The 25,455-nt window shown below is 45.7% G+C and overlaps 2 protein-coding genes across 6 annotated transcripts in view; one reads left to right on the top strand and one right to left on the bottom strand.

Annotated features, from left to right (window-relative positions):
• The first annotated feature begins 76 nt into the window (after positions 1 to 76).
• On the top strand, positions 77 to 7,269 carry Cnp (2',3'-cyclic nucleotide 3' phosphodiesterase). Of its 2 annotated transcripts, none has more exons than XM_005321862.5 (4): positions 77 to 236; positions 1,467 to 2,136; positions 4,255 to 4,394; positions 5,696 to 7,269. In XM_005321862.5, the coding sequence occupies exons 1-4, from the start codon at positions 234 to 236 to the stop codon at positions 6,140 to 6,142; spliced, it is 1,260 nt and encodes a 419-aa protein (XP_005321919.1). In that variant the 5' UTR covers positions 77 to 233; the 3' UTR covers positions 6,143 to 7,269. The 2 variants fall into 2 exon arrangements, with proteins under 2 accessions (XP_005321919.1, XP_013212571.1); XM_013357117.4 differs by lacking the exon at positions 77 to 236 and adding an exon at positions 275 to 412.
• Positions 7,270 to 8,453: 1,184 nt separating this feature from the next.
• Dnajc7 (DnaJ heat shock protein family (Hsp40) member C7) overlaps positions 8,454 to 25,455 on the bottom strand; it is a 35,617-nt gene continuing 18,615 nt past the window's right edge. For all 4 annotated transcript variants that reach the window (XM_013357061.3, XM_005321863.5, XM_040268780.2 and 1 more), the window contains 9 exons: positions 21,232 to 21,350; positions 18,545 to 18,698; positions 17,637 to 17,801; positions 15,933 to 16,024; positions 12,443 to 12,516; positions 11,759 to 11,905; positions 11,396 to 11,548; positions 9,318 to 9,380; positions 8,454 to 8,784 (listed from right to left, as the gene is read on the bottom strand). In XM_013357061.3, the coding sequence (XP_013212515.1) occupies positions 8,747 to 8,784; positions 9,318 to 9,380; positions 11,396 to 11,548; positions 11,759 to 11,905; positions 12,443 to 12,516; positions 15,933 to 16,024; positions 17,637 to 17,801; positions 18,545 to 18,698; positions 21,232 to 21,350 (1,005 nt within the window). In that variant the 3' untranslated portion in view covers positions 8,454 to 8,746. The remainder of the gene's footprint in view (positions 8,785 to 9,317; positions 9,381 to 11,395; positions 11,549 to 11,758; positions 11,906 to 12,442; positions 12,517 to 15,932; positions 16,025 to 17,636; positions 17,802 to 18,544; positions 18,699 to 21,231; positions 21,351 to 25,455) is intronic.

Below are 25,455 nucleotides of genomic sequence, written 5' to 3'. Positions count from 1 at the left end.
CAGGTGTGCAGCTGCGCGAGGCAGGGCCTGGAGCTCCTTCCTGGCGCGGAGGGAGGTTTGAGTTTCGATTAGCGGCGCCTGCGCAGAGGGTCGGCCGAAGCCCCGCCCCCCGGGCTATGTAAAGCGGACGGGCCTGGGGTGGGTCACCGCGAGACGCCGTGTCCCTCGCGCAGGCGGGTGGCCCCGGAGAGCTAGTGCCTGCAAAGGCGGGACGGAGGCGCCCCCCACTCATCATGGTGAGCTGACGTGTGGACGGGAGAGAGGGCCGGGCCGGGCGCGGGGTGGGCGGGGGTGGTATTGTAACGGAAAGCGAGAGTATTTGAGGATTCTTGGGAGGATGTGCTATGCAAATGAGGACCCGAAGTTCCGGAGTTGAGTTCGAGCTTTCTGGTGACTCCAGGGCAGCCCGAAGGTAGGGGGAAGCTTGGGGGAACGCGCACGCCCATGGAGAAGGGAAACGGTGATATTTAGGAGGAAAGAATTTGGGAAAGGCAGCAACTGCTGCTTCCTGGGGGACACCCAGCTGGAAGGTGGACCTGGGTCTGGGTTAGAGGACCCACGAGCCCCAAGATAGCTGACTGCGCCTGTCCAAGTCTCCTTCTGATGGAATAGTAGGCCACCTAATCTCTCAGGATGCAGATGGGAGGCAGAGCCAGTGCGGGGAAGATATTTACAGTAAAAACTGTTAGTCACTTGTTGCTTTTAGCAAGCAGGAAAAGAAGAGGCTCAGAGAGGTGCTGCTGGCACACAGCAAAATGGAGGGCAGAACTAGATCCTGAACACAGGTGTCTTGTGCCTCCTAGTCCTAGAGCAGGCACAAAGACCTCGACTTTGTAGGGGGCCTGCAAGAGGGCAGAGGAGGAGATGGTAGGCAGTGAATGAGGCCCTTTGTCCAGTGCTCTCCTGCCCTGCCCCCCACTAGCCCTCTGTGGGACCATTGTCCCCCCATACCAGACAAGAGAGTATTATCTGTTGCTGCCATTGTTGGGGGAAGGGAGGCGGTCTTTGGGTGACCCTCCTCCACCCCCACACTCTTTTTTGCGCACACACACAGCCAGGGCAGCTGTGTCTTTGCCCAGACATAGTCCCCAGCCTCCAAAGGGAACATCCATCCTTAAGAGGTGCCAGGAATATAAAAGTTAGGGCCAGGCCTGGATGCACAGGCCTCAGCCTCCCCTGCATGCACTTCCCTTTCACAGAGGCAGCAGTGGATGATCCTTGAGGCCAGCAGAGTAAGAGGTTAGGGAGCGTCAGACAGACTCCCTCTTGTGCCACACAGACCTACAGGGAGAAAAAGGCCACCCACCACTGGTCTGCCTGGGGAAGGCACCCACCACCCAAGGGTGCTTCAAGTCAGGCCCAGAGATTCCTGAGCCGGGGCTTCTCTCTAGACCTAGGCTAGAGACAAGGGGCTGCTGGGCTGGCTGCAGGAGACCTGGGCTGACATCCCTTCCCTCCTTACACAGAACAGAAGCATCTCCCGAAAGAGCCACACATTCCTGCCCAAGATCTTCTTTCGAAAGATGTCATCCTCCGGGGCCAAGGACAAGCCCGAGCTGCAGTTTCCCTTCCTTCAGGATGAGGATACGGTGGCCACACTGCACGAGTGCAAGACGCTTTTCATCCTGCGAGGGCTGCCAGGGAGCGGCAAGTCCACGCTGTCCCGGGTCATTGTGGATAAATACCACGATGGCACCAAGATGGTGTCTGCCGATGCCTACAAGATCACGCCCGGCGCCCGAGGAGCCTTCTCCGAGGAGTACAAGCGGCTGGACGAGGACCTGGCTGCCTACTGCCGCCGAAACATCAGAGTGCTCGTGCTAGACGACACCAACCACGAGCCAGAGCGCCTGGAGCAGCTCTTTGAATTGGCCGACCAGTACCAGTACCAAGTGGTGCTGGTGGAGCCCAAGACAACGTGGCGGCTGGACTGTACCCAGCTCAAAGAGAAGAACCAGTGGCAGCTGTCAGCCGATGATCTGAAGAAGCTGAAGCCTGGGCTGGAGAAGGACTTCCTGCCACTCTACTTCGGCTGGTTCCTGACCAGTAAGAGTTCTGAGATCCTCCGAAAAGTTGGCCAGGTCTTCCTGGAGGAGCTGGGGAACCACAAGGCCTTCAAGAAGGAGCTGCGACACTGTAGGTGGCATGGGGGACAGAGGTGGGGAGGCAGGGACGCTCAACTCCGCGCAGATCTCCTTGTTCATAAACCCCCCCACTCAGAGGGTCGGGTGAGATGGGGAAGCTAGATGGAGGCTGCCCTGGACCAGCCAGAAGCAAGTGGGCACTTATCAGAGTAGCTTCAGTGGGAACAGAAGTAGAACAGGGCAACCCCTCTTGGGTCCCCTGTTGCCCTGCAGGAGTTCTGTTTCTGTTCACACTTGAAAAAAATCCTATTCTTACAAGCACACACATACATCACACACACACACACACACACACACACACACACACACAAATAGAAGATGCAGGATGAAAATACAGTGGGAGGCACTGTCCAGAGCACCTTTCCTCTGTTTCCCCCAGTCCCCCTCTCCCAGCCTGGATCAGGTCACAGCCCCTGTCTTGGATGTAGGTTTTAACAGGAAATACCACCATGTAATGTAACCTGAGACAGAGAATCTGGTTCAGGGTTGTCAAATTCATTTTTAGCAGCAGAACCATGTTCCAAAACAAGATTTTACATGGAATCCTAAGCTGCAAAAATAATTATAACTAGGACTGTTATGACTTACCTGTCCACATCATCCAGGGTCACCTTGTGCACCCCAAACCTCTGTGACATCTTATGGCTCCAGAGAACCGAGTCTCACACCTAGTCCCAAATCCTTTGCCTTCCTGATGGAGGAGAAACAGGCCCAGAAGGGATATGGGATTTGTTACCTGGAGCCCTGGACCTTGGCCACGCCAGCAGGGTTCTGTCCTCGCAAGGGCTCTCAGGTCTAGTGATAGGGTAGGTTTGGGATAGGAAAGGGTCTAAGTGGGCCTCATTCTTCTGCAGTGGCCTACTAGGGCTGTGTCACCCAATAATCTATCTGTGACTTTAAACCAATTCTGATACAACCTTCGCCTCAATTTTAGATCCTCTGTATACTTCAAATAACCTGTTTCTTTCCTTAGCCCTTACTGTTCAGGGGTGAGTGCTCTGTGTCCGTGTTGGGTTCTCAAAGAACTTTTTTTCTGGGCTCCTAAAGCTTGGATCCTGTCAGGAAACATGCCTGCACTAGCCCTGGCAAGAGTTGGCCTTGTTCCCTGGAGGAGCTTCAGGGAGAACCAGGAGAGGCAGGGCTGGGGTCCTGCTTGGGCATGGCTGTGGCTTGAAGCTGCTGGTACTATAAAAACTGGAATGCTTTTCTGTCCAGCATTTGGCAAGAGAAATGTCATGAGCAGGGAATAAGACCTGCTCTCAGATAGAGGTCTTTACCCCCCAGGAGGGTGACAGTGCCCATAGGGACTAACCTCTGGGAACCAGCAGGCTAAAGGTCATGACTCTGAGGACAGCCCACAAAGCTTGGAGTCTGGAAATGAACTTACCCTTCGTGGTGTCTGCCAGCCATGTTGTCCTGCTATACCCGGGGACCCTTCTTGCCCTAACCCCTTTGCAAGGTCTCCTCCCAAACAGCCCGCAGGGTGTGCTGTTATGGGCACCAAATAACTGCTCTATAAGTGAGCCCCTGGGTGAAATGGGGTCCTACTGTTACTCAGTGGTCCTGAGGAAATTGGGGTGTATGGTGACCCTCATCGTTGGGGTGGACTGATAGAGGAGGGTCAACCTCTTGGCCCAGGCCCAGTGGCTCGCAGCGGCAGATGTTTGTGTCTATTCTGGCCCTCTCCAGTGTCTCATAATGTTCCCAACCCTCTTTTCATGGCTTTCCCCTGCTAGGCGTGCTGCTGGTGGATCTGCGTTCTTTGGCCTGTGCTGCTTTCCCTGAGTTTTAGATGCCTGATTTTGGGGGGAAGAGATGTAAAGCTCTGCGTGGTATAAAAAGAGGGAATTTAAACACTGTTTTTCTTCTTGTGGTGCCAGGGGTCAAACCCAGGGCATTACTCATGTGGCAAGTGCTGTACCACTGAGCCACATCCCCAGCCCTTAAGTACTTTTTATAGCTCTAAAGTTGGCATGACTTTGACCAACTCAAGAATGAATGAATTGTAGTGGACTGTTAGAATTTATGCGGAATGGAGCTTTGTCCCCCGGGCCTCCCTGGTGGGTGTTGGTATGCTCTGCCGCCCTGACTACTCCCTCTCTGTCGGCAGTTATCTCGGGGGATGAGCACAAAGAGAAGATCGATCTGATCACCTACTTTGGGAAGAGACCCCCTGGCGTGCTGCACTGCACAACCAAGTTCTGTCAATACGGAAAGGCCGCAGGGGCTGAGGACTACGGTCAGCAGGATGTGAGTTTTCCCCAGGGGGACAGGGCTGCAGTGTGACCAGGCAGGGAGTAGACCCAGACAGCAGCTAGAGAAAAATGGCCTCCCCTCCTTCAGTTCTCTGTTCCTAAGCTTAGTCTGTAGACCTCAGGTACCAGAGTTCTTAAGAGCTCGCCTGTGCATTTGTCCCTGAGGCCTACCCATGAGTCTTCTCCTTCTGTGGATTCATGGGGAACCCATGTTAAGTCCTAATGGCTGAGTCCTGTGTCCCAGGTAGCCTGGTGCACTGAGGCTCTTGTCTAGGTCTGAGGCCTGGCCTTGCCCCAGAGAGAGAGAATGGCTTAGCGTGGTGAAGTTCATTGGCTTAGGAGTTCTAGATCCTTCACCACCACACAGATAGCACTGCACACCCACAGCCAGATATGGTGATCCTGAAACACCAGATGTGTCGCCCAGATCTGCACAACTTGGTTCCCCATTTCCTCTACTGTCATCCTCTCTGCCAAACCTTCCCTGATCCCTGTTCTTCTCCCGCTTCCCTGCCCAGACTAACATAACTATTTTATATGTTTGCTTTCTGGTGTCCTCTTATTCAGATGGCAGCTGGGGGCCAGGAGTTCTTAATTTTGTTCACCCCTGGGCTTCCAGAACTCTAGCATAGAATGACTGAATATATAAGTTATCACTACCGTATCTAACCATTTGTTCATTCAGCCTTATTTATTAAGCACTTATTACGTGCCAGACAATGTTGGAACAGAGTTTGTTGTGAGCAAACTAGATTTTATGGTCAGGTCAGATGGACGAAATGAAGTTTCTTAAAGAAATCAGATATACTCTGATGTATAGCGGGTGGAAACCACAGTACACAGAGCAGATTTTGATCACTGCCCCATGGTGTAGCCTAAGCCTAGACCGAGGCGAATTGGAAGAGCAATGGCACGTTCTGTGCACTTGGACCCTGGCTCTGCACCTGGTCACTCCTTTAGTCCTCACATTAACCCTGAGGTGTCTTCTAGTATTATGTGGTTTACAGGTGGATAAACTGAGAGGCTCAACAGCTCCCTCAAAGCCCTGAAACTGGTGAGCAGGGACAAGGTCTGCACACCAGTCTGGTTCTACCCCTGCTCTCCTGCCTCTGAGCACCTTGTGGTTGTCAGCCTGCACCCTGCTTGCCACACGCTGCAGCTGCACACATCTGTGGCAGATATGTAGACCTCCATCCAGCTGTGATCACATCTGCTAAGCTGACCTTTCCTCCAGGAGTAACCCACCCTTGGTCAGCTGTCCCTCTAGCTTGGGCTCCTCTTTCTCACTCTCCCTAGGTGGTGAAGAAATCTTACGGCAAGGCCTTCACATTAACCATCTCTGCCCTCTTTGTGACACCCAAGACGGCTGGGGCCCGGGTGGAGTTGAGCGAGCAGGAGCTGCTGTTGTGGCCCGATGACGTGGACAAGCTGTCCTCTGACAACCTGCCCCGGGGGAGCCGCGCTCATATCACCCTTGGCTGTGCGGCTGACGTGGAGGCCGTGCAGACCGGCATTGACCTCTTAGAGATTGTACGGCAGGAGAAGGGGGGCAGCCGTGGTGAGGAGGTGGGTGACCTTACCCGGGGCAAGCTCTACTCCTTGGGCAGTGGGCGCTGGATGCTAAGTCTGGCCAAGAAGATGGAGGTCAAGACCATCTTCACAGGATACTACGGGAAGGGTAAACCTGTGCCCACTCATGGCAGCCGGAAGGGGGGAGCCTTGCAGTCCTGCATCATCATCTGAGGGTTTGTGCCACAGTGTGCTCCTCACTCTTTAGAAGGGAGGGGGAGGAGAGGGCTACATGTGCTCCATGTGGTAAGATTTTTTTTTTACTCAAAGTTAACTTACATATAACTTTTTAAAAAACTTGTAAAATAACTGCCTCTCCCTTGCTGTCTGCCCTCTTCCCCTCTAACACACCAAGTCTCAACACAAGGTGGGTGGATTGACCCCATTCAGGAATCTGGATCAAAGCTGATAAGGCTGTGCTGCTGGGCCCAAGGCTGTGCTGCTGGGCCCGGAGCCAGTCAGAACCCCACCTTGCCCCACCTCCAGGAACTGGCCAGCCCTGCCCCCAGCCCAGGTCCTGCTAAGGACCAAAGGCAGTGGGGCTGGAGTCTGGGGCCCATTGCCACAGGAGGGAGGATCCCCGGGCTTTTTTCTTTTTTTCTTTTAATAAAAGCAAGTGAACAGGAATTTTATTTAAAAGGTGGCTCAGAACTCACAGCACGGCACCTGGGAGGCATAAGAGTGCCCTGGGCCCCTGGGTTTTGATCCCATTTCTTAATCATTGTAACCCCTGGGATTATTTGCCAGAGTAGAAAATGGGGTTTACCTCCCACCTTTGGTCCTAAGTCCCCGTCTCCTTTACCCTATAACTAGGTAACAGTTTGATAACTGATTCAGCAGCAGCCGCCACCTCCCAGCCTGCCTCCTGGTCCCACCCCAGGAAGGGGTTGAGTTGGCTGTCCTTCCCAGTGGTGTGGCTCTGCTGCATAGCCAAGGAGATAGATAGAGGCCAGAGACACAGCAGGGGAGAGCTCCAGCCTTGCTGGGCCCAGTCCACCTTGCCTCCCTGGTGCCTCTGGAGGCCTTTGAGCCTTCTCTAAAGGAGGCTACTGGGTACCAAGAGCCAATGGAGGGGACCTCTAGTTGGCCAGGCAAACCCCACCTGCTGCCTCTGAGGGGTTTTAACACTGCTCCATGGGTTCTGGTTCCTGGAGTGCCTTCCACTGCCCTCTGCTCAATAACAGGACCTTGCTAATCAGGTTGTCACTCAACAGAGTATTTTGGATTTAAGTTACTATCTGGGTTTTGCCCAGCCTCGTCAACTTGTAAGACTGATAATGAAATAAATCATGTTAATCCTAGCTGTGTGCAGTCTCTCTCACCCTTCTATGCCCAGCTCAGTCTTTCCTGCATCCAGGGCTGGGTATATTAGGACTGGCTTTGTCCCACAGCTTGGGGCCATCGGTCCTGTCTCCTCGCTGCTGGCCGGGCACAGCTGTGGTAAGGCTGGGCAACTGAACAGTGTTGGCTTTCATGAGGAGGCAGAAAGGAGAGAGGCTGGCCTCACACTCATACAGAACGAGGGGGTTGACCAGGAGAGATGTGGAGCACAAAACCTCTTGTCCTCCATTAACTAGGGCATCAGGCCCACAGGTGTCCCAAGACCAGTCTGATCAGATCTCTCTGCAAGAGCCAATGTTCCTAGTATGGGTTTTCCCCAGTTCTCTAGGAGAGTCCACCTTCAAGTCACTGCTACTTTAAAACACAAGGGATGATTTAACACTCAGTAGTCTCCTACAGCTTAGTTCATGGGAAACTTCCCAGGCCTAACTCAGCCATCACTTCACTACTGCCCCATGCACCAAAGGGGGTAAAGGCAGAGCTTAGAAAAGAAATCAAGTCTTTTCCCTGGCTCAAGGCCTCTCCCTGGCCATTGAGACTATCAGAGCACCAAAAACAAGCTTCAGTCAAGCCTCTCATGTTTGCCCAGAACTCCTGAGGCTTCTCACCTCAACAGGAAGCTGGACTGAACAGTGCGACACATACTGCTGCTTCTCCTCAGTCTGTGTTCACACCAGAAAGGGGACCAATGCAGAAGGCCAAGGGCAGTTGTTAAGAATGGTATTTCCAACCACGTCAGTCTAATGCCAGAGATGAGGCCTGGGAGTTGCCTGACCCACATGAGAGTCTGGAGGTTAGGAGGCAGGTTTTATTCTCATCTCCATGTCTAAGAAGAACTGAGAGCGCCTGTGTGAATCACATGACCCAGGTTAACACCACCTACACTCCTGTGTTCTAGACACAGCTTCTAGTGACTTCTGGCCATCTCATTATAAGATGAGCATGCATTCTGAACTCACTTCCCCATAACCACCACTAGGCAGAACCCAGCAGCACCATCTGCTACCAGGTTTGGGATACCCAAGCCCTTATATCAGCTTGCAGGACCTCAAGTCTGTGTCAAGGTCAGTTCCACGCTGGTGGCTCAGCTATGGCCCATAGGCTGTGGAGGGACATAAAGCAGCTGCCAAAGCAAAGGGCCAGAAAGGGTCAAAACATTTTATTTTCTTCTTTTTTTTTTCCTTTTTTAATAAAGTTAAACAGTACAACAAAAATTCACAAGCTGCCTCCCTGTCCACCCCCCACCTCCCTCCCCTCCCCAATCTTGGGCGCTGGCTCCCTTTCCTTCACCACACTCACAGACACAGGCATCCAATTGAGAAAACGAAACTGCTCTAAGTACACAGAGACATGATGAAAGAAGGAGGTGAATTGTGTCCACATTCGAGGTTGAACTGAGTGAGTCTGCATTTTCTGGGTTCTGGTGGTTGCCCTTCATTAGCCAAACTGAAAGAAGAAATTCCCTGGACCAGAGGCTGAAAGGGAAAAGAAGGGCTTCTTAGTTAGCTCTGTGGACTTTCTAGGGAAGATCACTTCTCTGATAATGGAAAAAGTCTTCAAGGGTTGCTTCAAACTCAAACAAAGAAACTCTAAGAATTTAAAACTGCCCAGCCCCAGGGTGCCAGAGGAATATGTGGATGCATTTTCTTTATTTACATGCAGTGCTGGAGATGGAATCTAGGGCCTCACCACTAATGCCAGGCAAATGCCCTGCCACTGAGTCACACCCCATTTGTGAGCCCATTTTATGCATATAGCTTCTGAACACCTCTACTCTTGCAGTGAAGCCTTGGTAGAAGGCAACTTCCTCTGATCCTGCAGAGATGTGTTGCTAATAGTCCCAAGGAAAGATGTGTCTGAGAACCAATCTCTCTCCCTCAGCAACACCTGTGTGGACAGACGTCCTGCAGGATTCAACTGCCCCCACTCTTGGGCACCTCTGATCCAAAGAGCTGCCTAATTGCTGGCTTGTAAACTGGGAACTTCTGAAGGCAGCAGGCATACCCACCTTCAAAGCTGAAGCCCCCAGGACCTCCAAAGAATGCCTTGAAGATATTGTTTGCATCAAAATCTGGCAAGAAACAGAAGGGACAAAATGGAGAAAAATTAGAAGGATCTGAAAAGGAACTTATGACCCTGAGCACAGGTCTCCAAGTCATACTTTTAAAGTATCATTTCCTTCCTTTTCCAACACCTCAGCCTAAAGATTGGCAAATCTGCCCACCCCATGCAAAACAGTGCCTGCTCTTGCTCCAAGGACATGTTCCCATCCCCTTCCAAGAGAGATCCAGAGGGAAAGCTTTCTCTGCCTCAACCCACTCCACAGGCAGTCTCCTTGAGCAACTTAAGATGCCATTTGCACTTAACACAGCCCCCTATAATGCTAGGGCTGCTACTGACTGAAAGGGCTAAAATGTATCATTTCAATGCTATCCAAATAAATTTAAGAGCAAGATCTGTGACACCCTCCTCTATACTAGGTGTCCTGGCTCAGTGAATGGTCCCGAGTCGTCTATAGCAAAATCTCTCTCAATTTACATCCTTTCCATCTCCCAAACACAGCTGATCAGCAACCAACTCCTGCTGAGTCTGCCACCATCTGCCATTTGTGCTCTCCATACCTTTACTACTTACACTACTTCCATGACTTCCTTCAATCTCTATCCTCCTTCACCCCCCTCCTCACTACCACCACATGTAAATTTCTAGAGCCTAAATCTAGCCCACAGTACTTCTAATTAAAACCTTTCAATAGCTTTTTTTTTTAAGTTGTCAATGTATCTTTATTTATATGCTGTGCTAAGAATCAAACCCAGTGCCTCATACATGCTAGGCAAGTGCTCTACCACTGAGCCACAATCCCAGCCCTACTTCAATGGCTGTCTTTTTTTTTTTTTTAAATATTTAAATTTTAGTTGTAGTTGGACACAACACATTTTATTTAATTATTTATTTTTAATGTGGTACTGAGGATCGATCCCAGGGCTTGCACATGCAAGGCGAGTGCTCTACTGCTGAGCCACAACCCCACCACTTCAATAGCTTTTGACTGCTTAGATCCTTTCAACTTCAGGGCAGAGCAACATGTTTATTACTGGTAAACAGCAACACACGCACACTCCAACCTTGACTTGAGAGGATTCAGGATTATCTACATAGCATCATCATTCTGATTTTAAATCATAATAGACTTTCTTATTTATTTATTTATTTAGTTCTCGGCAGACACAACATCTTTGTTTGCATGTGGTGCTGAGGATTGAACCCGGGCCGCACGCGTGCCATGTGAGTGCACTACCGCTTGAGCCATATCCCCAGGCCTATAATAGACTTTCTTATTTGAAGACAAAGGGTTGGTAGCACAGAAGGTGGTCTGTGTGCTATGGGCAGTTCAGGACCACTGTTATCTCTGATCAAGCCCTTCAGTCACACTGACAAAAGCTGTACTTTTCTTCATGCTAAGTCTTTTTTGGGAATTAAGATCTCTGAGGGTTTACAGGAATGTATGACACACACAAATAACAGCACATACTTTGCAGTGGGGTGGGGGGGAGATAACATTGGGCTATTCCTTACTGCATATAACCCTTGTAGCCTTCTGAGATCTGTTCCAGCTACTTGCTGCTCTTACACTCACTGCCTGCCTCTAGCACCCTATCCTTACATCCTCTAGACCAAGTCCCTTACAGATCCCTGAAGGGGTCACTTTCTATACTTCCAAGCCTTTCCTTGTTAGTGCTCACCACCCCCTTAGAGCCCACCCTGCACCCTGTGAACTGCTGTACTTGATTGCTTTTGTTTGAATCTATGTTTATTATTCTGCTTAGACTAAGGATCAGATTAGGCCCAGGATCCATCCATTTGTGACCTCCTAGACAGTGGGTTCCTAGACATTAGAGAACCAACCTAATTCATCTGCAGGGCTCAACACAGTGCCTGAAACACAGGTACTCATCAAGGGAAGGCTGACAAATTACTGTGTTTTCATGAACTGATTACATATAGACTCTCCCTCTGGAGCATCTTTAGAAAGCTCTCAAAGTTCCATAGGTGTTAGATGCATCCCAGATGCCCCAATCAACTCACCACCCATATTCATGCCCTCTTCATCCAGGTCCTGTCCACTGTCATAACGAGTTTTTTTCTTAGGATCAGAGAGGATGGTAAAGGCCTCTCCAACTTCCTTGAATTTCTTCTCCTCTTCTTTCTGAACCTCGGCACTGGCTCCACTGTGCCGATCTAAAAGGAACAAAACTCAGATGAAATTAAAGTCTCAAGAAAACAAAGTTTAAAAGAAAAGACCACTTCATCATTTCTGATTTTGGACTCTGGTTCTGGAACCCCCTTATTTCTACTGAAGACCCTCTCAAGGTGCCCCCAGGACGGAGCAAGGTTGTGTGCCTGCCTGTAGGGTTCTTCCCAGCATGCCCCTCTCCCACAAGCTCTAACCTGGATGGTGCATCAAGGCCCGTTTCCGATATGCTTTCTTGATCTCATCCTCAGAGGCATTCTTGTCCACTCCCAGAATCTTGTAGTAATCTTTCCTCTTACTCTTCTTCAGTTCCAGTTGTGCATTTTTTAGGAGCTGTTTGTGTTCTGAAGGGAGACATGTGGCATCAATAGACAAATGTGATTCTGGTTTCCCTTTCCAGGTCCCAGCCCAGCTGCCTTGGAAATAGAAGACTTAATTATACCAGGGGTTTTAGGATGTTTTCTTTTGGAAACTAAGAAAAATCTCAAACTGGGCTGGGGTAGAGGCTCAGTGGTAGAGTGCTCGCCCAGCATGCACAAGGCACTGGGTTCGATCCTCAGCACACATAAATGATATTGTGTCCACCTAAAACTAAAAAATAAATATTAAAAGAAAAAGAAAAATCTTAAACTTAGGTTCCTTACAATAGCTTCACCACACAGAAAAAGAAGTGAAAGTAACAAGGAAGGGGTGGGACCAAAACATAGGTGCCCAAGCCCCCAACCAGGAAGGACCTCTGTTCACTTCCTCCTGGTGGAGGTTAAAATAAGCTCCACATACACCCCCTAAGGCAGGAATCAAACAGCCTTGTGTCTGTGTTTTAGGGCCTATAAATAAGACCACATAGTTGACAAAGAAACAAATGCTCTGTACCAGGTTACCTTTTGTTTTCTCCGTCTGATACACTTTTTCATAGTCCCGCACTGCTTCTTCATACTGCTCTGTGTCCATGTAACTGAGAAGGAAGTACAGGGCAATAGTGCTCAGACATAGATAGCAATGGTCTCTAGGGGAAAAGGCATGGCTTAAGCAAGAGACACACACTTTGGCAAGATACTTCATGAAACAGAGTCCTTAATCTAAAAAAAAAAAAAAAAAAAAAAATTTAGCTATCAGTTCCTCAGAGAAAAAAATGAGAGGCCTCATGGCACTTGCACCCAACCAGCAAAATGATGCTCTGCTCTGAGTGGAGAGTAATCAAGGGGAAAAGGTCCTCATGACACAGAGCCACCCAAGACGCAGAAGGATTGCTGTAGGAAAGGCAAGGAGAAGGCCCAGTTGATTACTCAGAGCTAAAACACACATGAGAAAGTATCCAAGTGAGGAAAAAAAGAATATGAAAGAGCTTTGAAATCTTCGTGCCATAAACATGCAGGGCTAGCTCTGATCCAGGGCAGAAGTGGGATTAGTGAGCCTCTAGTAGGATCAAGTCCAAGGTGATAGCTGCTGGCAAATGCTTCCATAACACCAGTCAATCTGAGAGATGGAAATCAAGTGACAGAAAAGGAAACTCTAAACACAAGTTTGCTTCTACTTCAATAGCACATAAGAAAAGAAGGGCCTCCGGGCCTCGATGGGAAGAATCTAACTTAATAGGCAGAGTGCCAGCTCTTTTATCTTTTTCATGGAAGCAAGTGGCATTTTCCATGTCCTGATAAGGTCACCAGCACCAAGACTCGCTTCTCAATCTAACAGACTGTGGCAGTTGTTCCAGAGACACACCAGCAGCTGGGCAACGGGAAGAAATCATGCAGTGCAATTTGTGCTGCTCGACAAGAGACATGTACTACTACTACCCAAGCACATCTTGCAATCACGGGAGACCTCCACTCGCCTTGGAGGCCAGGGCAGGGAACCTCATAACAACATGGCTGGCCAAAAGAGCTCAACATCTTAGGCATCTCTGATTTTCAGGAAACATCTTGATTCAAGACCTTAAAAAACCAAAGCCATGCTAAGTATGTTGGCACACACCAATGATCTCAGTTACTCAGGAGACTAAAACCCTAAGCAACTTAGTGTGCTCCTGTCTCAAAATAAAAAATAAAAAGGGCTGAGGATATACCTCAGTGGCAGAGCACTCTGGATTCAATCCTCAGTCCTGCATACAAACAAACAAACAAACAAAAACAACAAACGCCCAATGATTGGCGAAAACGGTATAAATGCTACTTAAAGAGCTCAGAGAAACAATTTGCAGAATGAAGTGTAATATAATTTGAAATAAAAGTAAAAGAAAACCGAGAACTGACAGTCTTGGGTGTAGAGTACTCTGATAAATAAGTAACCCTGATGACCTTTTTAGGCCCAGACATAATATATTGAACAGTCATACTACAGAGATTTACATTTTATGTCACACTTTTTAAAATTCAATAATAACCTCATATTTAAAGTTTTTTAAATGTGGGAAAAAAGTAGAAAAGTAAATAAGCCTTTAGTGGAAAAGAGAGAACTCTCACTTATGATCAGGTATGTAGCAAACATCTAGCATCTCCCCAACTTAAGGGTAAATTAAGACAGAATGGGATAATGGTTAGGCCTCTGGTAAAGTTTTAGCCTGAGCTAATTTTAGTTATGTCCAAACAATCCCAGCTGATTGAGGGGTTTGCTGTCAAGTAGCAACTGTGCCAATAGCACATGCTCTCCCCATGGTAAAATCTCAAAGACAAAGCCACTCCAAGGACAGTTCTACTACAAAGATAAGGAGCTATCTTATCAAAGTGATACCCGATTTCTTATTATTGAATGTATACATACAAAGAAGAAAATAATCCTTCATTTCATTCTCTAACAAATCAAGAATTCACCACTCTCCTTCCATTCCCTATTCAAACACTGTAAAGCACTACCTTGGGTCAATACAGAGTCAACTATCCAGCCAACCCCTTCCCACTAGATATTCTCCTTTTCTTTTTCACTATTTTACATTAAAATGCAGTGAACAACTTCCTGTATAAAGTATTTTGTGTCTGTTAAAACAACTCTTTTGTTGGGTCAAAGGACACTTTTTGTCTTCCAAAGCTTCTGCTTTTGTCTGCCACCAAAATGCAGAAGATGCAATGAGGGCTGGTTTTTACAGTCTTATCTAAGTCCATGGAATTACAGACTTTTGGACTTAGTCATCCACTTAAAAATTCATTAACCCCCCCCTACATACACACAAATGGCATCAGTTTTCTTATTTTAAGTGCAACAATTTTGGGAAAATGAAAGGGAGGTAGTCTGCAAGGCATCCTGTACCAGTGACGACAAGGGGAAGTTAAAATAGTGACTCATGAGGCATCACAACAGCACCTGTTCTTTGGATCTGACAGTTTATAATAAGGAATGGAGTAGGTGTTGGAAGACTGGCATAAAACAAATATGTCTCCCTTTAGACTCTTTAAAGACAGAAATTCTTCTCTGCTTAGGGAATAATATGATGCAAAAAGAAATGATTTTATGTATTTTATTTATTTATTTGGTCATGGGGATTGAACCCAGGGGCACTTAACCACTGAGCGACACCCCCAGTTCTTTTTACTTTTTGAGACAGGGTCTCGCTAAGTTGCTGAAGTTGGCCTTGAACTTATGATCCTCTTGCCTCAGCCTCCCAAGTTTCTGGGATTAACAGGCATGTACCACCATACCCAGCCAGAAGAAATAATTTCTGAGAGGTCCATCCTAGCCTCTGGTGGGTTCATAAAAAGATGCAGAAGAAAGACGGAAAGCACCCAGCCTCTGGGACAAATGAGGGCACTGGACCTGGCAGGCATAATCTAGGTTCATAAATCACCTTGTCAGGGAGTCCTCTCTGCTTAAAACACCCAGAAGACTACCCATTCAAGGATATTTCAAAAGGAGGTTCCTTATACTGCTGAGAGACTGAGCCAGATTAAGCCCCTTTCAACCCTAAGATTGTTTTCTCTCAACCAGAACAAACAGGGTAAATACAATCTTCAACTGTCTCTGAGATACTTTTATTCCTCTCTTCCAAGCACCACACATTCATTTCAACAAAACATTTAATGGGTGAGCACCTATGTGCCAAGCACTGTGCTAAGTTAGAGCAAAAGTGTACAATACAAAATAAACTCTCCAAAGGAAATGGATTTAAACTTTTAACAAAAAGGAATTTGGGTCAGGCATCAGAAGAAACTTACTGACCGTGAGGGGCGTTAGACACAGGCATGGGAGACTGAGGGAGCTTGTGCAATCTCCTCCGCTGGAGGTCTATAAAGATAGTCTAGGGCTGGAACAATCCCACCTAGAGGCAGGGGGAAGGACCAAATGACCTCACAACATCCCCGGGTCAGCTTCATTATCAATGCAATGCCCCTGATAGGCCATCGGCAACTCCCTCTTCCCCCACCCTCCAGAGGCACTTACCACTGAGCTCTTCTCAAGTAGGCTTTAATATATGTGTCATCGAGCTTCACTGCATGTGTGCAGTCTTCTATTGCATCATCTAGTTTCCTAAGCTTCAGGAGAGAGAGAGCAGTCATACTTCACATCTTTGGTGACCAAGGGAGCCCAAAAGCTGTGAGCATGGCTTAAAAATTCTAAGAGGGTAAGTCAATGCTGGAGTCACACTAGGTTTTGTTTGTGAATAATTATTCTTGGTCACTGAAAAAAGCCATTATCTCAGAAGGCTAAGGATACCAAATTTGGAATTGGTTTCAATACTATGTGATGCAAACCAAGTAGTTATCTGAAATGATAAACCACTTCTACCACTCCACATCAGTATCCAACCAAAACATGGAAAACAGGAGGGATGGTTCCTGCCCTCTAGTTTTTAAGAGGCCAATAGAAAAAAGAGGGAATGGGCTGGGGATGTGGCTCAAGCGGTAGCGCGCTCGCCTAGCATGCGTGCGGCCCGGGTTCGATTCTCAGCACCACATACAAATGAAGATGTTGTGTCCACCGAGAACTAAGAAAAAATAAATAAATAAATGTTAAAATTCTCACTCTCTCTTTAAAAAAAAAAAAGAAAGAAAGAAAAAAGAGGGAATGACTGTGGTTTTGTTTTTGTTGTTTTTTTTTTGGTGGTACTGGGGATAGAACCCAAGGCACTGAGTTACATCCCCAGCCCCTCCTTTTTTTGATATTGGAGATTGAACCCAGAGGTGCTTAATCACTGAGTTATATTCCCCAACCAGTTTTACTTTTTGAGACAGGGTCTTGGTAAGTTGCTTAGGGTCTCACTAAATTGCTCAGGCTGGCTTTGAACTTGGAATCCTCCTGCCTCGGCCTCCTGTGTCACTGAGATTATAGGCATATGCCATGCCACTGCACCCAGCTGTGACTACAGTTTAAATTTTTTTTTTAAGTTATCAATGGATATCTATCTATCTATCTATGTATGGTGCTGGGAATCAAACCTAGTGCCTCACATGCCAGAGAAGTGCTCTACCTCTGAGCCACAACCCCATCCCTCCTATGACTGCAATTTTAAACTACTAGAAGTCTGCCAAGAGCAAGACGTCTACTTATGCTGTAAAGGGCCTCAGGAATACTCAGGTCATTTTCAATCATACATGGTTACCAGAGTCACAGTAGAGGAAAAATCTACTTCTTCATATTCCTATTTCCTCCAAATCACTCCTAAAAAAATAAATGATCTCTTGCTTAAGCAAAAAGAAGCAGTAATACTTGCTTAAAATTATCCCAAACTCCTAGCCATTTTTCTTCCTGAAGGAAAGATACCTTGAGAAAGAACTGGTGGGAATATCCTCCCAAACTGTTTTTAAAGTACCTCTAAACTCGACAGAAAAGATAAAAGCTTGCCTTTCAGAAGATAGGTCCTAACAAGCTGAGATACTTTTCCAAAACATCCTTCCCTCTTTCAGCTGGTTTACCCTTATTGGGCAGATTTCCTAAGATCTCTTTGATATCCCTTAAAAATATCTCCAGGGGCTGGGGTTGTGGCTCAGCGGTAGAGTGCTTGCCTAGCACGTGCGAGGTCCTGAGTTCGATCCTCAGCACCACATATAAATAAATAAGAAATAAAGGTATTATGCCCAACTACAACTAAAAAATAAATATTTATATATATCTTCATATGTCCCAAGACCTAGACCAAGTACTTACCTTGGAATTAACCGTACCCCGATTACAGTAGAGTTTAGCATTTGTTTTTATATTGTTGGGGTCTATCCCGAGGGCTTCTGTGTACAGTTCATATGCTAGTTTGTAATTTCCTTCCTTAAATGCTTTATTTCCATCTTCTTTCTTTGCTTTGAGTGCTTTCGCATTCTAGAGATGAACAAGGCGAGGTCAGTTCACAGCCAGAAAACCTCTGATCACTGCACAGTGAGGACAGAATCTAGTCTCAATTTCTGGATCCCAGGGTTTAGCATCCCACAACGGTCTCTACGGCTACCGCTTGGACTACTTGTTCACTGGTGCTTCCAGTACAGTGCACAGGGTAAACCAAGATTTCAAACACACCACTAGTGAGAACTGTTGCCCAAGTTTAAATTTTCCAGAGTAAGAGTTACTAATTAAAAAAAAAAAAAAAAAAAATTATTTTTTCAAGGGGAACCGGGGATTGAACCCAGGGGTACTCAACCATTGAGCCACATCCCCAGCCCTATACTATATTTTATTTAGACACAAGGTCTCACTGAGTTGCTTAGTGCCTCACTTTTTGCTGAGGCTGACTTTGAACTCATGATCCTCCTGCCTCGGCTTCCTGAGCCACTAGGATTACAGGCATGCGCCACCACACCTGCCAAGAATTACTAACTTCTTTACTAAGGAGAAAAGGAACAAAACAAAACTAAACTTAGATGTTAAAAGGATCTGACCCATATAATCAAACTTACCTTTAAGTAAATAAAAGTAGTCCTGAAATAATTTCTATGAAAAGATCAAGCATCGTTATAAAGCAGTAAGAGGGGCTATCACATTCCTTGTGATTTAAACATCTACTCCAACCATCTAAAAAGTGAAAGGAAGTTTTCTTTCCCATCCAAATTAGCATGCCTAGAACTTACTCTGCAAGCAATGCAAGCCTTCTCATGGTCAGGAGCCATCCTGAGAGCTTGTACAAAAAACTGAACCGCCTTCTCAATACAATCTTCATAATAAAGGCAAAGACCCCGTACATACAGAGCATCTGCATTGGTGGAATCCATTCGTAAAATGTCACTGCAAAAGCCAGAAAGAGTCACCTTTAGCTGTGGTTTGGAATATCCTGACCATTTACTACAATTTGTGGCCATTTTTTTCCTTATCACATATCTATTATTAAACGTATTAAAATGTAAAGCTGATATTATCAAACTGGAAACATTTTTTATATTTATATTTTGTAGTTGGACACAATAACTTTATTCTATTTATTTATTTATTTGGTGCTGAGGATCAAACACAGGGCCTTGCACATGAGAGGCCAGTGTTCTACCACTGAGCTACAACCCCAGCCCTTGAACTGGAAATATTTTAATGTGAGGAACAAAGTCTGGTGGTCCATTTTCAAAATAGAGTATTCAGCCTTAAGTGGATTCAATTGTAGCCATTTTAATTATAGTCCTCCCCTCTGCCTGCCCTAATTTTAAAATTAGCCAATCGTATAGACTGTATCCCTGAGACCTCCAATCAGGATGAAAAGCAGCCCTGTATTAGATATATAAATAGGTGGACTGCCCACCCAGGCTTGCTTGCTAGCTAGATTCTATAGCACTCCATTCTGTCAGAAGTAAGTTTGCCTTGCGTGCGTGCGCGCACGCGCGCACACATATACACACACACACACACACACACACAAAAAAACTTTTTAAAATGTAGTCAAGATTCCCAAGAACTCTCCCCAAATCTTGCCAAATAGACCACCATATTCTTTTTTTTTTTGGGGGGGGGTGGGGGGGTGCCAGAGATTGAATCCAGGGGTGCTCAATCAACACTGAGCCACATCCCCAGCCCTTTTTTAATATTTTATTTAGAGACAGGGTCTCACTGAGTTGCTTCGGGCCTTGCTAAGCTGCTGACTTTGAACTCATGATCCCCTTGCCTCAGCCTTCCAAATTACAGGTGTGCCACCACACCCAGTTTATATTCATCTTTAATACAACTCTCACACTTTTTTTTTTTGGTGGTGCTGGGATTAAACCGTAAGTCTTGTACACACTGGGCAAACACTACCACTGAGCTACAACCCAGCCCAATGCGTTTCTTTTCTTTTTTTTTCTGGGATACTGGGGACTAAACTCAGGGGTATTTAACCACTGAGCTACATCCCCAGCCCTTTTTATTTTGAGACAAATTCTCACTGAATTGCTTAGGGCTTCATTAAATTGCTGAGGCTGGCCTCAAACTTGCAATCCTTCTGTCTTAGCCTCCAGAATCGATGGTATTATAGGCATGCACTACTGTGCCCAGCATCAATGCATTTCTGTCTCACAATTCTTTTTAAACTAGAACAGGGGTTAGCAAACTAAAGAGGACAGAGGGCAAATCCTTTCTACCACTGTGTTCTTTTCCTGCTTCCCCGCCTTCTCCTTTTTTTGTAATGGGGATTAAACCCAGGGCCTTGTGCACGCCAAGATAAACCTGTGTTCTACATACCCCAGCCCCACTGCCACTGGCTTTTTTTGGTATGTGTGTGATGCTGGGGATTTAACCCAGGACCTTGTGCATGCAAGGCAAACAGTCTACCAGCTGAGCTACATCCCCAGCCCCTTGACTTTTTTTTTTTTTAATTGTCAAGAAAAATTACTCAAAAAATAAAAAGATTAAAGAGTTGGATTTTAGGGCTGGGGATGTGGCTCAAGCGGTAGCGCTAGCCTGGCATGCGTGAGGCCCAGGTTCCATCCTCAGCACCACATACAAATAAAGATGTTGTGTCTGCCGAAAACTAAAAAATAAATTTAAAAAAAGAGTTGGGTTTTAGGACTGGGGTTGTGGCTCAGCGGTAGAGCAGTAGCCTGGAAATGTTTGAGGCCCTGAGTTCAATCCTCAGCCCCACAAATAAATAAGTAGAAAACCCACTGGTAACTAAAAAATAAAAATAGTTGGGTTTTATGTCCTTTCAGTGCCCCTGACTTTCGTAAATAAAATATTACTGGAACATAGCTGTACCTATTCATGCATCTATTATCTATGGCTGCTTTTGTACTATGATAGATGAGTCCTTTCAGAGACCTTATGGCCTGCAAAGACAAATATTCACTATCTGGCCTTTATAGAGTTTGCCAACCCCTGGAGTAGAAGGAAAAGGATTATGTTAAAACAAAGTAAATCTGGGGCTGGGGATGTGGCTCAAGCGGTAGCGTGCTCGCCTGGCATGCGTGTGGCCCGGGTTCAATCCTCAGCACCACATACAAACAAAGATGTGGTGTCTGCCGAAAAACTAAATAAATATTAAAATTCTCTCTCTTTCTCTAAAAAAAAAAAAAAAAAGATAACCTGACTTTAAAAAAAAAAAAAAAAACAACAAAGAAAACCCAAAAAATTCACATAATACAATCTGTTCTTTCACATACCCAGCTCAAATACCTGTTATACTACTATATCCTATATACTTTATGGATTTTCTAATTTGGTCTAATCTTTGGTTTTATGTCCCAGGAAGGTCTGATCAGCCCTAGCTGGCATACCCATAATTCCTGTTATAAAGAGCAACCAGCCAACATCAGTTCAGTAGTATCTGGCAGCTCAATTCTGAAATGGCCTCACTGCATACCTGGCTACAGACTGTGCTTCTGGATATCGACCCAGCATTGCCAAACATTCTGCTTTGAGGATTTTGAAGCGATGGCAAGCAGGGGCAAATTCTAGGGCACGGTCCATGCAGAAAACAACCTATAGGGAAGAAGAAAGTAAATAAGGCCCTTATAGTTTAATCACAGCAACATATTAAAAGCTAAAGAAGTTCCCAGGATCCACTGTGAGCAAAAAAGTAATATCAAAGTTTATTTATTTTTCTTTTGTGATGCTGGAGACTGAACCCACATTTGCTTGGCAAGCACTCTACCACTAGCTACACCCCTAGCCAGCTTGAAGTTTAAAAACATACCTAATTCATTCAATCAAAATATTGAAAAGAGGAGAGCAGTTAACAGCTCTCATTTAATGTCAATAGCAAACATTTACTGAGCACTTTACATATTAACCCGTTTTATCCTTACAATTTTTTTTGGGGGGAGGGTATTGGGGATTGAACCTAGAGATGCTTTACTACTGGGCAAATCCCCAACCCTATTTTGTTTTATATTTTGAGACAGGGTCCCACTAAATTGCTTAGGGCATTGCTAAATTGCTGAGGCTGGTCTCAAATTTGTGATCTTCCTCCTCAGCCTCCCAAATCACTGGGATTATAAGCATGCGCCACCACTCCTGGCTCCTCATAATTTTATAAAGTAAGTTAGTATCATAATCTTTACATTAATGGTAAGACAGTTAAGAAACAGAGAGCTAATGTTCAAGGTTACCAAAGCTAGTAGATGATTAAAAATAGGAGTCAGTTTTAAAGATATCCTAGGACTCCAGAATCTATAGCCTTACTCACTATGCTAGTGAATCCAAATCCAAAGTGACTTTGATCAAAAGCCACCTTTTCCTCACAAATATAATTATTTACTACTTTGTATAATTCATCAGGCTTAGCCTATCAACCACAAAACAAGGAACAGCAATAATAATCCAGCTGGAGACTGTGGCTCACATCTGTAATCCTAGTGATCAGGGAGGCTGAGGTAGGAGGATCACAAGTTTGAGATCAGGCTCAGCAATTTAGTGAATCCCCAAAACTTTTCAAGGACCCAAGCAACTTAGTGAGACCCTTTCTCAAAATAAAAAAAGGCTGGGGATGAAGCTCAATGGTAGTGTTTGCCCAGCATGTTTGAGGTCCTGGGTTCAATCTCCAGTCTCTCTCTCTCTCTTACACACATACACACACACACACACACAATTAAGCTGGGATTAATTTACTCTTCCAGCCTCATAAAGGGTCTCAATATATTCCTCTTTTCTGTTTTTAGAAGTTTGTTCTCTTAGCTTTCATTTTTGGCATAGCTACTATTTCTGGAAGATTCTCCCTGAGAAAAATTGACTCAAAGAAGAATTTTAGAATTAAGGGATTCCCATTCCCTCTAAGAACTTGATTATAGCCATCAAGATAGATGCAGTCTGAAAAGTTACAAATAGAGATAACTCAAATTACATCAACACAAACGTTCATATAATGGCACACTATGGAGTTCTGAAAGAGAATGAAGTTTTCCGTGTACTACTATGGAAAGATTTCTAAGAGCTACTCTATGGGGGAAAAAAGGTAGAGAATTAAGAATGACACCTTTCATGCAAAAAAAGAAGAAAACTAAGAATTTATGTACAACAAAAATGTAGGAGAGGGACTGGGGTTGTGGCTCAGTGACAAAGCGATTGCTAGCATGTGTGAGGCACTGGGTTCGATCCCACCACATATAAATAAATAAAAAATAAAGGTACATCAACAATTAAAAAAAAAAAGTAGAAGAGCTTAGGATGTAGCTCAGTGGCAGACCATCTGATGGGCAAGCACAAGTCCCTGGGTTTGATACTGAAGACCACCAACAAAAACAAAAAGGAGACCCAAGACAATGGATAGGGGTTGGGGGCTTAGCTGAGTGGTAGAGCACTTGATTAGCATGTGCAAAGCCCTGGACTTGATCCCCATCCAGCACTGGGAGGGGGAGAGCAATAGATAACTGAGTGGGGAGAGAATGGGGCAAACAGAAGGCGAGTTTAAAGGGACACTCATCCTGAATACTTTTTTATACTTTCTAGTTTTTGAACCATAAATGATACCAATTAAAAAACTGAAATTAAGGGTTGGGGATATAATTCAGCATCCACAAGGCACTGGGTTCAATTCCCAGTATTACAAGAAAAGAGAGGAGAGAAGAAGAAATTAAAAAACATGGGCAGCAGGTCAACACTATGTTCACCAAACTTTCTACAGCAGCAACACAGCAGTAACAGGCATGTCTCTCCTTCAGTGGCCTAGATTACTTTCCTGGAAATTCTAAGGACAATAATGAACATTTAGGTATTAAGTAGAGTGGTGGTGCTTTTTCCCCCTCAAGAAAAAGGAGAGTATAAAGAAGTCAGTAAAAATTTCAGCAGCCACACCCTTTTGCCTTCACAAGAACAACGGTCTGTGCAGAGCTGGCTCTACTCATCATGGAGAGTGTCAGTTGGAGGTTCAATGCTTCACTTTCCACCCCCCAACTCCCCATGTCCCCACTAGGGACAGCTGCAGGCAAAGAAGATCTTTGTTTCTTCCAAGTTCATCTGTTTCCCCTGCCAGGATCATAATTCTTCATTTGTGACATCACCATGAGCTACAGTGGGGGGGCTGGGATGTCACAAACAGAGGATTCTGTCACAAACTCGGGATTCTGGCTCCAGAATGGGTAAGAGAGAAAAGAAACCCAAAAGACTGCCTTCCAAGACAAAGCTTTTGCCTATGTAAACCTCAGAAAACGTGACAGTAGGCAGAATTCTCTTCAAAAACCCACACATAAAAACAAACATGAATCACACTTCAAAGACACTGTGATTATTAAAACCAGTAGACAGGGGAGGGATGTCAATACTGGGACTCTGCATAAGCTTATCAGATATATTTATTACCAAATAAAAGACCTTCACAGTGTATGAGTTAGGAATGGCTGGCTCTCAACTGCAACCCCTTTTATCAAACATTAAGCCTCTGACACAGAAAGCACCAACTCCCCTTCCTTGGATGGAGCTCACTACTTTTTTTTGTTGTGTTCTAGGAGAGTGTTCTACCACTGAACCACAACCCCAGCCGCCCCCCCACCCCCCTGTCTGTTGTGGTACTGGGGATTGAACCCAAGGGCCCTCTACCACAGAGCTATATCCCCCTCTTTTTACTTTTTGGTACCAGGGATTGAACCCAGTGGTGGTTAACATCTGAGCCACATTCCTAGTTCTATGTTTTATTTTGAGACATGGTCTCACTAAGTTATTTAGGGCCTTGCCAAGTTGCTGAGGCTGTTTTTGAACTCGTGATCCTCCTGCCTCAGCCTCTCAAGCCACTGGGATTATAGGCGTGTGTCACCATGCCTGGTTTTTATTTTTTATTTTGAGATGGAGTCTCACTAAATTGCTTCCTCTGGTCTTAAACTTGCTATCCTCATGTTTTAGCTTCCCAAACAGCTGGGATTATAAGTGTGCAACACCCTGCTCAGCTTACTAACTTAAGTGATTCCAAAAATCTCTCCTGATAGATGGTCCCCAAAAGGTTAAAAAACACCTATCTTACCTTTTGAAACTTAAATGAAAATTATTTCTAAATGCCCTTAAGGAAGGGGGGGGGCTTGAACTCAACACAGTCTTTTTTCTCCCCCCAATATTTTTTAGTTGTAGTCGGACACAATACCTTTATGTATGTATATGTATGTATGTATGTATTTATTTATTTTTATGTGGTGCTGAGGATCGAACCCAGGGCCTCGAATATGCTAGGCGAGTGTTCTACCAATGAGCCACAACCCTAGCCCCCAGTCTAAGGTTTAACAACAGTCTGGCATCAAAATGGTGGTAGTGACAGGTCATATCGCTGTTCAAAAATGTAAAGAGGGGGGCTGGGTATATAGCTCAGTTGGTAGAGTGCTTGCCTCACGTGCATGAGGACTTGGGTTCAATCTCCAGCACACACACACACACACACACACACACACACACACACACACAGCGAAAAAGTAAACAGGGCCCCTCCCCACTTGTGATTTACAGCACAAGTTCAATTAAAGCAGGAATTAAAGTCAATTCTTATTATTAAAATAAAAATTAATTATCCAGCTGAACACAATGGCCCATACCTATAATCCCAGCAGCTTAGGAGGTGGAAACAGGAGGATTGCAAGCTCAAAGACAGCCTCAGCAATTTAGCGAGACC

This window comes from Ictidomys tridecemlineatus, chromosome 3 (assembly GCF_052094955.1).
Source record: "Ictidomys tridecemlineatus isolate mIctTri1 chromosome 3, mIctTri1.hap1, whole genome shotgun sequence".
NCBI classification, from domain to species: domain Eukaryota; kingdom Metazoa; phylum Chordata; class Mammalia; order Rodentia; family Sciuridae; genus Ictidomys; species Ictidomys tridecemlineatus.
Note: the sequence above shows the minus strand (reverse complement) of the source record. Positions and strands in the feature narration are given on the sequence as shown.